Source organism: Mesocricetus auratus, unplaced genomic scaffold (genome assembly GCF_017639785.1).
Source record: "Mesocricetus auratus isolate SY011 unplaced genomic scaffold, BCM_Maur_2.0 Super-Scaffold_100042, whole genome shotgun sequence".
NCBI lineage: Eukaryota > Metazoa > Chordata > Mammalia > Rodentia > Cricetidae > Mesocricetus > Mesocricetus auratus.
Genome location: NW_024429219.1, coordinates 885,256 through 898,054, shown reverse-complemented (window position 1 = coordinate 898,054; position 12,799 = coordinate 885,256). Strand labels below are relative to the sequence as shown.

The window sequence follows — 12,799 nt, the reverse complement described above, 5'->3', positions numbered from 1 at the left end:
CCAGCTTAGTGTACAGCAGCATGTTCCAAGCCAAGTAGTTTACATAACAAGACCCTGTCTTAAAAAAATAAAAAGACACTTAAGGTAGGATTTCTGTCATTATTTGTTTTCATTCTTTACAAATGGAGTCACACACAGTATGAAACTGGAATAGGTAGCCTCCCAAAGTTGCTTCCAGTTATCCTGCCTCTTGTTCTTAGAACCCGTTTCCCGTTGTATGATCTGGAGCCGGTGAATTGTAATGATAGTCTCTGGGGTGATAAGGAATCACCAGACTTGGTTGTAAAAGCCACCGGCTTAAGTCTTACAGGCATAGCTGGTGTTTCTGTTCTTTGATGAAGCCCCTGCTCATTGTGAGCTGACGGATGGCAGAGCAGGAAATGAGGGCAGCTTTGACAAACTCACAGCCAGGAGGAGCACAGGCCCCAGCCCCCAGATATAGGACATAAATCCTGCCTCCCTGTCTCAGTGAACTTGGATGTGGGTAATGCCTTGTGAAGACCCGAGCCCCTGAAAAATCCTCAGGTGGCATCCGACTGCACAGTTGGGAAAAATCAAACATTCACTGCTGCATGCGTGAGCATTTTGTGGGGTGGGGAGGGATGGCAGAGTCTCGTCATGTAGCCCCCAGTGAGCCTGGAACTTGCTATGTGCGTGTACTGAACTCACAGAAAGCTGCTTGCCTTTGCCTTCTGAGTTCTGGGATTTAAGGCGAGCACCACCATGCCTGGCTGTGCTCGTTATTTTTGCTGCTGAGCTGTATTGCCCCGAATACACTTTACTTTGTTTAACTCCGCACCTGTTGATGGTCTTTTGGGTATCCAGTTTAGAAAATGCTTCGAACATTCAAGTACAAGTCTTTGAGTGGACATATGTTTTCATTTCTTTTGAATAAATATGTAGGTGTAGGACTGCTAGGGGGAACAAATGCTTAATTTATAACAGACTGCCAATCTGCTCTCCAGAAGTGGCTGCACCATTTAGTGCTCCCACCTCTATGTGTGAGATTTCATGTTGTTTCGCCTCCCCACCAACACTTAACATTGCAAATCTCTAATTTGGGCCAATCTACAGCTAGGAAGGGGTTTCTCACTGCAGATTATGTGAAATTTTTCTCAGTGACTAAGGTGATACATTTGTCTTTTTAAATGTTTTCTTTTAATTTCTTACTAATTAAAACAATGAGGCTATGTGCCTTCTATTTGTTGAACTGAGTAGTTATGTTAGTTTTAGAAAGATGTTTTACAAATATTTTCACCCAGTTTGTGGTGTTTTTTTGTTTTGTTTTTTGGGACAGGGTTTCTCTGTATTGTTTTGCAGGCTGTCCTGGAACTTGCTCTGTAGACCAGGTGGCCTCGAACTCACAGAGATCTGCCTACCTCTGCCTCCCGAGTGCTGGGATTAAAGGCGTGCACCCCCAACACCCAACCCTTTTTTTTTAATTTTCTATTTCCACAAAATGTTTTTTTAAAGATGTATTTATTAATTACATATACAGTGTTCTGCCAGAAGAGGGCACCAGATCTCATTACAGATGGTTGTGAGCCACCATGTGGTTTCTGAGAATTGAACTCGGGACCTTTGGAAGAACAGTCAGTGCTCTTAACCTCTGAGCCACCTCTCCAGGCCCCCACAAAACGTTTGAAGGTGTAACAAGCATTCTTCCCGCCAGCCTGTTCCTAGAGCCACGTCAGTCCCAAATAAGCACACAGGACGCTATATTAATTATGAAACTGCTTTCCATTTGCTATGGTTTTTGTTTTTTGTTTATTTGTTTTTTGTTTTTGTTTTGTCTTTTTTTTTTTTGAGACAGGGTTTGTCTGCGTAGCTTTGGAGCCTGTCCTGGAGCTCACTCTGCAGACAAGGTTATCTTCAAACTCACAGAAATCCCCCTGCATCTGCCTCCCGAGTGCTGGGATTAAAGGTGTGGGGTTGCCACAGCCAGGCCCCTTTATTTTTTCATGTATGTATTTATTTGTGTGTTTTGCTGCACATGTGAACCTAGGACACCACACATGTGATATGACTGCTGTACCACTGAGTTACACTGCCAATTCATCTTCTTCTTCTTTTTTAATTGTTTTAGGAACTAGAGAGATAGTTGAACACTTAAGAGCATTTGTTGCTGTTACAGAAAACCTGGATTCAGTTACCAGTGCTCACATGGTGGCTTGCAGACATCTGTAATTCCAGTCCTAGGGGATGTGACACCATCTTCTAAACCTTGAAGGCACCAGGTAGTACACATACATATTCATAGTCACAAAACTCATACATACAAAATAAAATTAACAAATCTAAAAATAAAAATTTTTACTTTTTCTTTTCTTTTTTTTTCTTTTTTCTTTCTTTTTTTTTTTTTTTTTGGTTTTTCGAGACAGGGTTTCTCTGTATTGTTTTGGAGGCTGTCCTGGAACTCGCTCTGTAGATCCGCCTGCCTCTGCCTCCCAAGTGCTGGGATAAAATTTTTACTTTTTCTTGAAGATTTGTTTTATTTTAAAAGTGTGGGGTGTGTGTGTGTGTGTGTGTGTGTGTGTGTGTGTGTGTGTGTGTGTGTGATTGCAGTTGCCTTCAGAGTCCAGAAGAAGGCCTTAGATCTCCTGGAGCTGGAATTACAGAGGGTTTTGAGTGACTGACTTGGGTGTTGGGAACCTAACTGGTGTCCTCTGGAAGAGCAACCAGGGCTCCTAACCTCTGAACCATCTCTACAGCCCCTAATTTATTTATTTTTTACTTTTTATTTCTTTTCATACATATGTGTGTATGTCTGTGTATGTGTATGCCATATATGTATGTGCAGGTGCCCTTGGAGACCAGAAGAGTATGTCCAGTCATCTGGTGGTAAAGTTACAGGTGGTTGTAAGCTGCCCAGTGTGGGTACTGCACACACACACACGCACGCACACACACGCACGCACGCGCGCGCGTGCGCGCACACACACACGCACACACACACACACACACCTATAAGGGGCTAACAGTATTGCAGCGGTATTCCCCAAGCTTACGATTTGAGAGGCAAAGTGTCTGGCTGCAGTAAAGAGTGCAAAAGTATTCCCCACCAGTCTCCACGGAGACTTCCAAAGCCTCTGGACTTTTTTAGGACTCCTTGAAGCTGAAGGTTCTCCATCTCCAAGATAAAACTAAGGGAGTCGCCAGTCATCCCTGTAACCTGGATGTCGGTCCTGTCTTGTCCTGTCCTGTCCTGTCCTGTCCTGTCCTGTCCTGTCCTGTCCTGTCCTGTCCTGTCCTGTCCACTGTTGAGCCCATCTCTGGCCCGGACTGGCGACAACGCCAACCTAAATGACCAAACACAACTCCAAAGGGCCCGGTGGGTCACACAGAGGAATCAGAGGGCAGGACGCTGGCTGCCTAGGACCTAGGAGAGCTGGAGGAATTCGGATTCAAAACAGTCAAGCATACAGCACCAGTCTTTCTTGAGAGAGGGAGAGGGAGGGGGAAGGAGAGAGAGAGAGAGAGAGAGAGAGAGAGTCCGACTCTCGTGTAAACGTTCTTTTATTTTTAAGTTAGCAGCTGACCCAAGTTTCAACTGGCTTTAGCCAAGTCATCAAGCACCAGTCTCCAGGGGCAACCGTTAAGTCCGACTCAGCCCCCAGGACAGCTAGCACGGCTGCACTACGCCTGCGCGCGCGCCGGCTCTTTTGGAGCCACCCTGCTCTCCGCCAAGACGCAGCCTTCCGTTGCCATGGAGCTGCGGGCCCAAACGACGACGCAGCCTCCGACCGACGGTGGCTGAGAGGCAGGAGGTTAAGGGGACATCGTCAAGGGACCGTTCCTGAGGGGCTGGTGCCAAGGAGCTGTTCCTCCGGGGCCGCTGCTTGAGGAACCGTCGCCCAGGAGCTGTTTCCAGGGTGGGGGGACCCTTCTGCGGGACCACTGCCTGGGGTCATTTGGGAGGGACCATTGCTAAGGGGCCTGTCTCCAGGGACCGCTCTTTAGGGGCTGTTGCTGTAGGACCACTACCGTGGATACCGTGGAGCCATTCCTGAGGGGTTTGGGCAACAGTCCTTCCCTGGGGGACCTTTGCTGAAGTCTCATCGCTGAGAGACATTCCTGGACTGGCCAGAAGGTGGGTACTGATAACGAGTTCTGCCAGGGTCTGCCCTGAGGGATGTGCTGGACGTGGGTGGCTGGCTTCTCTGTGTGCTGCATGGCTGTGGTTGCCACAGTTTATGAAGAGGCAGGATCAAACCTTGCTGAAGAGGGCCAGGCACCCGTCTGAGGAATGCGAGTAAGATCCAACACTATACAGGACGGTTCCTTGGAAGTGGGTAGGCCTCCTCAGCTTGGTTTCCCATAAAATAATCCCTTTATCTGAGCAAAGATGCTTAGCAAAACACTCCCTGAATGTCTGCTGTGGGCCAGGTTCTGAGCTACGTAGTGAGCATAGCTGCTCAGGTACTCGCTGAGGGATGCTCTCTTCAGACAAATGATGCCTAACTTCTTGGGTACAATTTGAGAACCTATTATCGAGCAAATATCAAAAGCCAGCCCAAGCCAATAAACAGAATCTCGTCTTCACCCACAACACATTAACTCTCTCGCCTGGTTAACCAGGCACTGACCTGGGGTCCTCATTTCTACCCATGTGTAACCAAAATCTTTGCTCACCGTTAGATTTGAAATTTATTCTTGAACAGTACTTTTTGTTGATTGGTTGGTTGGTTTTCCAAGGCGGGGTTTCTCTGTGTAGCCCTGACTGTCCTGGAATTCTCTCTCTCTCTCTCTTTGTAGACCACACTAGGCTTTGAACTCAGAGATCCACCTGCCTCTGCCTCCCGAGTGCTGGGACTGAAGGCGTGCACCACCACTGCCCAGCCTGGATCCCTGTCTTAAAAACAAACATAAACTTTTGGTTCCAAGGCTGACAGGATACATTTCTCTCACGTAAAAGCGTACGGGTGTCCCTCTCAGAAGAGAGCCTCTTGCTTCAGAAGGTAGGGTAAGGCAGCACAGTGCCTCCAGAGACACCCGACACCATGTCCTGCGGCTAAGAGGGCCTGAGGTGGTTTCATGGAGCTGCCTCTGAGATGGAAGCATCATCCTGGGTCATTGCAGTAGGACCAGGGCAGTTACACTTAAAAGGCCGTGTAAGAGGCAAAGGCAGGCTGGAAAGGGAGCATCAAAGGATACAGCGTGGTTGACTCGGCTGACGTTGCGGCTTTGAGCGTGTCAGAATGAGGACTGGGTACCCAGGGTTGAAAGCAGCTCTAGACAAGAAGTGAAAAAAGCAAGAAAACAGACTCTCTGTCTGTCTGTCTGTCTGTCTGTCTGTCTGTCTGTCTGTCTCTCTCTCTCTCTGGCTTCCAAGAAGGCACACAGCCCCGCTGTTCCAGAACGACCCAGTTCCGACACTTATTAGGACTGGACGACTCAAAGCGCCACGAGACTTTGCAAAGAAGAGAAAGGCAAACCTAGGGTCGTACCAAGTGCAGTTGACTATGGGATGGGGGTGCTGGGGGATGGGAGGAGCTTGCAAGTGTGGTCCTAGATGGAGCAGACCAGATGGAAGTGTGCAGTCTGAGTCAAAAATTGGGGGGGAGGCAAAAAGAGTAGAATATCTGTGCACTAGAGCAAAAGCAAACTCGTTCTTTCTAAAAAAAATTTTTTTCTAGATTTATTTATTTAGTATACAGCATCTGTCTGCATGCCCATGGGCCAGAAGAGGGTGCTAGATCTCATTACAGCCGTGAACTCATAATCCGCCTGAAAGCTGGGATTACAATTGTGTGCCATCGTACCCAGCTCTTATTTTATTTTATTTTATTTATTGTGTGTACGGTCTTCTGCTTGCCAGCAGAGGGCACCAGATTTCATTCATTCAAGGTGGTTGGAAGCCACCATGTGGTTACTGGGAATTGAACTCAGGACCTCTGGAAGAACAGTCAGTGCTCTTAACCTCTGAGCCATCTCTTCAGCCCCGTACCCGGCTCTTAAGACAAACAGGCATAGTACAGAAAGAACGAGTTTGGAGCTGGAGAGGATGATACATGGAGGCGGAACATTGCATACATAATAAATAAATCTAAAAAAAAAAAAAGACGGCAGTAATTGTAGCAAACTGATTCCACACACAATGTTGACACTGTGGCCTTAGATCACTGAGACCCAGATGCCTGGCCCTAGAACATGGGTTCTCAGCCCTTCAATACAATTCCACAATTCCCTGTGGTGGTGTGAAAGAAAATGGCCCCGTAAGGGCGTGGCACTAATGGGAGGTGTGACCTTTTTGGAGGCGGGCTTTGAGGGCTCACACATGCTCAAGCCACGCCCAGTGAGACAGTTCACTTCCTGTTGCCTGCAAGACCACACTCTAGCACTCTCAGCTCCAGTAGCACCACGTCTGCCGGCACACCGCCTGCCGCGTCCTACCAAGATGATAATGGACTGAATCTCCCTCCGAACTGCAAGCCAGTCACCACGACTAAGCGTTTTCCCGTATAAGAGTTACTGCGGTCATGGTGTCTATTCACAGCAACAGAAACCCTAAGACAGCCCCCCAACCACAAAACTGTTTCACTGTTACTTCACAACGGTAATTTGTCTGCTGTTAATAAATTGTAATGTAGACATCTGATATGCAGCCCCCAAAGGGTACAATGAGATAAATTTTGTGCTGTTTTACTACGGCAACTATGTAGTGATTCACTTTTAAAAATGGGAGGAGCAAAGGGTTTGTCCTCTCTCTTTTTTTTTTTTTTCCTGTATAATGCCTAGCTGTTAAGGTCTAATGCCAAAAGCCCCACCTCTCGGTTTTACTGTTGCTAGATCACGTTTTCACTGTTTCGTGACCTCACCAGCACCTGCGAGATCTCTGTGCTCCCCAGGCTGACAGTGTGGAATGATAGCTCACTGTAACTTTGCAGTTCCCTTACCACAGATGATGTCGAGCAACTTTTCTTCAGTTACAATCATGAGATAGTTTATCATCCAAAAAGAGGACTCTATTAATAACACTAGGATGCACAGCCAGGCACGCTGGTGAACTGGATTCTTGGCTGCCGCATGTCCTGGCTGAAACGTCCCTTACTATAAGGCTCCTGATAATAAAGCATCTGCCTGTGTTCCTTCTGGTCAGCGTGTTCTGCGTAAACTCAGTGGGTCCTTTTCGTGGTCTTGGTGGTAAACCTTTTAAGTTATGGATCTTTCTCTGGATCCCCTCGGGCTGCCATCTGGCCAGAAGTTTTAAGTTCAAATATATGTGACTCCGCCAGCATTTTCTCCCATCTCTGATGTCTTTGGTGCTTTAATTAGAAACCTTGAGGTCACGACTCCCCTTGGCCACTGGCACTGTGGTGGTTTCACTCTCCAGAGATGAGCTTTTAATCCACCTGGAGCTGATTTTCCAGGAAAGGGCCTGGCCTTCTCAGCTTACCCACGGACAAACCACCCAGTCCTGCCGGGCAGCATGAGCAATTGGATGCTGCTGCACTAAGTGGCGTCCACCTTTAGCTGGCAGGTCCTACACTCCTTATCCCACCCTGTAGGTCTGTTTGTCTTCGCCGCAGCACCATTCTAACTTTGTAACTTTATAATAAGTCTCAACATTGGTGGGAACTCCCCCCTTGCACTCCTTCAACATTATGTATTGTCTTTCTGCATATATTTTAAAATGCATTGGGAAAATGTCTGATTTATTTTTCTCAGTTGTATGTACACATGTACACACCCCTGCTGAAACTCGGACGCGATTCAGTGAATCTAAAATTGACTTATTGACTATAGGAAGTCTCCAGTGGCTGAACCTGAGCCTATTTATTCATTTGTTTGCTTACAATTTGTTTTTCTTATAGAAAATTCCACAATCACAAGAATAAGGAGACAGAGGCGGGGGAGATGTTTGAACTGTTAAGGGCACTTGTGGCTCTTGCAGGGAATTGAAGTTTAATTCCCAGTGCCAATATCGAGCTGTTTACAACACCCTGTAACTCTGGTTCCAGGAGATTTGAAACCTTCTTCTGGCCTTTGCAGGCATCCTCAAGTACACACACACACACACACACATACACACACACACACACACACACACAAATAATAAAAAAATAATAAAAAGTCTTGGAGAAATCAAAACAAATATGGGGAAGGGTAATATGAACCCTAGACTCCAATCATAGCATAACAGTACTGTCTACTCCTGTTCCCATTGGAGCTGACACACTGTAAAGACAATCGGGCAAACCCTCATTTCTCTTGGAAAACCTTCATGTGCACCTCTGTACTTTTAGCTAAACCACAAAATCATATCAGCTCCAACAAAACAGCAACTTCTTAATAAAATCCAACACCATCGGGCGTTGGTGGTGCACGCCTTTAATCCCAGCACTCAGGAGGCAGAGGCAGGCGGATCTCTGTGAGTTCGAGGCCAGCCTTGTCTACAAGAGCTAATTCCAGGACAGCCTCCAAAGCCACAGAGAAACCCTGTCTTGAAAAACCAAAATAAATAAATAAATAAATAAATAAATAAAATCCAACACCTGTCGCCAATTTTCAGGAATTATCTCAAGGATTTCATTTGCGGTTGTCTGCCTGAATCAATAGCCAAACCCAGTATTCACAGGGTATGTGCCTGATTTGTCCCTCAAGGCCTTTGACCTTTTTCTTACTCTGATGTTTATTTGTTGAGTAAATTGGGTCATTGGTGCCAATTTTTAATTTTTAGTACATTTAAGAAATGTACCTATGTGTATGTGACACAGGACACGTGTGGTCAGAGGGCAACCTGTCAGAGTCAAGTTGTCTCCTACCAAGTGGGTGCTGGGATTGAGCTCAGATTGTGAGGCTTGGCAACAAGCCCTTGCCTGCCGAGCCATCCCATCATACCAAATCATTCTTAATAAGTGCATGTGTGAACAAACAGGTCCACTCACCACTTCCTCCTCTCTCTTGCGACATATAACTCCTTTGACCTTTCAAAACTGTAGTTTTGTCTTGTTGATATTTAGGACCTCTATAGTCTAGATACAACTTTTGCCAAATATCTCTGCTATAAATATTTTTCCTTAGCCTGTAGCTTATACAATTTCTTAATAAAAGAAATTATTACCTTTTTTGTATATTTGAGTCCTGTGATGTAGCAACTGCTGGCCTCAAACATCACCCCTTCCTCTGCTTCTTAAATACTGATACCGCAGTTGTGTATGCCACTGAACCCTTAGTTCTTATAAATGTTAGGGGTTTTTAAATCTATAATCTTGCTGACACATATTCTACAATGTTTTTTGCAGTTAATTTCTGTCTCCCAGTATGGAAGAACCTACTGCCCAGTTTTCCGACGAGGAGCTGGTGGACAACTTCCCTGCCATAGATGATGGTAACGGAGGCCTCTTCCAAACTCCAGACAAGTTTCAGCATAGAAGATAGTGCACTCCTTGATCACCCTTCATCCCAGGGAGAGCACAGGAAATGCATATGCGGGATTCACTTATTTCTCAAACGGGGAACTTCTGCTTTTGTCTATAGTCGATAAATGATAGATAATGGCTGAGAACCTGGATGTGGCCATCCGTATTTTTCTATTTTCCAAGTCACCATTGATAATTCCAACCCTTTGAACGTGGCCTATTTTTTTTGGAAGATTTTTTAATTTCATTAAAAAATTTCCGATGATCCACACTTTTTCTGAGACACCCTTGATTTGGTGTCCCTCTCAGCCTACAAACTTGATCCCTCGGCCCTATTGTCTGGGTCTGTGAGGACCCGCCCTGCTCCACACTGCCCCTGACCTTTCCTTCCTCTAGGTGGCCCTCTCACCTAGTCTCTCCTCCTCCACCCTCCTTGCGGAGGTAGACTCCGGCCTTTTACCTTGCCTTTCCAGTAATTTTCACAGAGCTGTTATGAAGACATGGAGATAATCCCGTAATTTTCCATGCCTTTTTTTTTTTAAAGTCTACAGTGTTGTTCTCAAGACAGCAATTCTAAAAAAAAATAATAATAACAATTATGTTTAAAAATAGGTGTTGGAAAAGTGTCTGGGTGGTGAAGAGTACTTTCTGATGTCGCAGAAGACCCAGGTTCAGGTCTCAGTACCCAGATAGCAGCTCAAACAGACTGTCTGTTAACTCTAGTTCCCGGGCATCTGGCGCCATCTTCTGGCCTCTGCAGGCACACGCATACATGCAAGCAAACAAGCTTTTAAAAAAATCAAAATTCATTTTTTACATTTATTTACTTGTGTGTGTGTGCATGCATGTGTGGAGGTCAGGAGACAACTTGCCAGAGGGTTCTGGAGAGTGAACTCAGGTCATCGGGCTTGGCAAGCAGGCGCGTTTACGCACTAAGCCATTCCGCTGGCATTCCGTCTTGTGCACAAAAGGATAAAATAAAATTTTAAGAAGTACATCTTGGGCCAGGCATGTTAGCGCATACATCTTCCGATAGTATCTTTGTTTTGTAGACAGAGCCTCAAATTCGCCAAGGATGGCCTCCAGCTTCCTAGACCTGACCTGAAATTCCTACCTCGCCTGCTTTTTTTTTTTTTTTTTTTCCGGTGCTGGGATTATAGGCATGAGCCACCACACTCGGGCTCCAGTTGGGGTTTTTGTTTTGACTGTTCCCTTGATTTCTAGAAAGAATCCAGTTAGAGGATCCAGAGTTTGAGGTGGAGCTGCCTCCTGTGGAATTTGAGGACACCCCTGGCCTAGGATGCAGCTGGTAATTCCTTGACTTGCAGTCCTTCCTCCTCCTGCGCTGTAGGTGTAGTGGGCTGTGGAGATGCTGGGTGGAGAGCACTGTGTGGCGGTGCTGAGGGCTGTGGTTTGTGTGCGAAGCAAGTGCCGTCTTTTTTTTTTTTCTTTTTTCCCCCAAGTTCACCAAAAGAGAAGGACGTGGATGCCAAGAAAATGAAGAAGACAACCACTAAAGACAAAGTCCAAGCGTTCCACCTTCGGAGGAGCTTGAACCTCATAGACAAACTGCATGAGGAAAAGGACCTTTTTATTCAGAAGACTAGGTGAGCCCCCTTGCTGAGGACCCATGGCCCAGCCGCTCCTAGTTGTATGGTGTATGTGTATGTGGACGGAAGTTTCTGTCCCGCCTGGTCCCGCAGCTGCAGCCATTTAGTCCCAAATAAACACACAGAGGCTTATATTAATTATAAAAACATAAGAAACTCAGACTTCTTATTGGCTACATCTTTCTTAATTATTAACCCATTTCTATTAATCTATGTATCTCCACATGGTCTTGGCTTGCCAGAGTGTGTCCAGGTGTCCTACCTTCCCGGTAGCTACATGGGATCTCCCTGACGCCGCCTACTACCTTTTCTGTCCCCGGTTGGATTTTTCTGCCTGGCTTAAAACCTGCCTGTCCAAAGGCTGACACAGCTTTATTTGTCAACCAACAAGAGAAACATATTCACAGCTATCAGAAGGACCTCCCCCATCACGTGCAGGAAGTCCTGCCTTTTGTTTCCTTGACCGCCCTGTGCAGCGAGTCTGGCCAGAATCTTCACAAGGAGAAACCTCACAACCCTGAATAGACGTGGTGCCCAGGGCTCCACCTCCTTCCCCCTGCCTCAGTCTAGAGAAGATCCCAGAGAATCAAGGGTGCTCCTAGGTCCTGCCAGGTCCTCCATGACCCTCTCATTTCTGCAGGTTTCAGGTGTGACTGAGGCCTTAGTGGACAGCCTCCTACTGCTCAGGGTCCTGCTGGCCCCGGCCTCACTGGCAGTTGGTCTGCCAGCACATTCGGTGGAAGTACTGAATGTGCTTCTCCGACACAGAGAAAAGTTGGAAACCAGTAGGCAGCTGTCCCCTGTGTGCCACCACTAGATCACCGTGTTTAGCTTTCCCCACTGAATATGTATCAACGTGTGCGTCATGGCCATGATTCCTCAGCCGAATCGTTTGACAGTAGATTTTGGGATCAGGATCCTATTTTGGAGCCTCTGAGAAACAGAAGCACCCTTCTGCATGACCTCATCAGATTACACCACCGGGTGAAGGTTCACCCGTTACCGATGTCACGCCCCTCCTCACGTGGCAATTGTCCCATCGTCCTCTGAGTGTCCATTAGAACATAGTTTAGATTTGTTCTGTTACTTCCAGCTGAGGTGAAAGTCACCTAACTGGAGTGAGCATCTCACCCAGGCTTACACATCGCGCCTCCGTCTGTGCTGTAGTGTGCTGGGGAGGAGCTGCAGCTGTCTGTTTATACAGATTTCCCTTGGCTTCCTGTGCTTATCACCTTTGGAGGAGGTTGCACCACTGGACCCTTTGGCAGAGTTTTCAGGAAACAGGCTACTCATGTGACACGACAGAGTCAGAGAGACTCCTAGAAAGACAAAGTATTCCTCATCCTTGGCCTGGATCTTAGACCTTATCCCTTCTCTGCCCCACTGGCCCCTTCTGAGGCTAAAACCTTAGGAGAGCCTGATGGTAACTCTTTCTTTGATGTTCTAGAGGGGAGCTTCAAGTCTGTCGGCAGAGGATGGACCTCCTCACCAAACAGCAGGAGAGCTTGGCAGCTGAGATCTCCACAGAGCGAGAAGCCAACAACATGTAGGTCATCCTTGTGGGCAAGGATGGTAACATCATGGTTAACAGTCAAGTGTTACCATGATGGCCAAGATAGCACCATTCATAGAGGTTCATTTATTTTCACTCATTCATTTATTCATTCATTCAACAAAGGTGAATGTTAAATACCTGCTATATTCAAATAGCAGACAGCATCTCTCCAGGGTGGCAAACAGACATTATTGCACAAGGAAGAAATATCAGTCTAGGAGATGGCTCAGTTGGTGAGATACTCGCTACACAAGAATGAGGACCTGAATTTG

At 46.5% G+C, this 12,799-nt stretch overlaps 1 protein-coding gene across 16 annotated transcripts in view; it reads left to right on the top strand.

The window, feature by feature from the left end:
* The first annotated feature begins 3,526 nt into the window (after positions 1–3,526).
* Cfap74 (cilia and flagella associated protein 74) overlaps positions 3,527–12,799 on the top strand; it is a 51,915-nt gene continuing 42,642 nt past the window's right edge. For 2 of the 16 annotated variants that reach the window (XR_005872881.1, XM_040734942.1), the window contains exons 1-5: positions 3,527–4,090; positions 9,246–9,331; positions 10,587–10,671; positions 10,826–10,969; positions 12,420–12,518. Coding sequence is in view for 13 of the 16 variants with exons in the window: in XM_040734942.1 (XP_040590876.1) it covers positions 9,265–9,331; positions 10,587–10,671; positions 10,826–10,969; positions 12,420–12,518 (395 nt within the window). In the remaining 3 variants the exon portion in view is untranslated. The remainder of the gene's footprint in view (positions 4,091–9,245; positions 9,332–10,586; positions 10,672–10,825; positions 10,970–12,419; positions 12,519–12,799) is intronic. The other 14 variants (XM_040734940.1, XM_040734941.1, XR_005872879.1 and 11 more) reach the window with 13 other exon arrangements.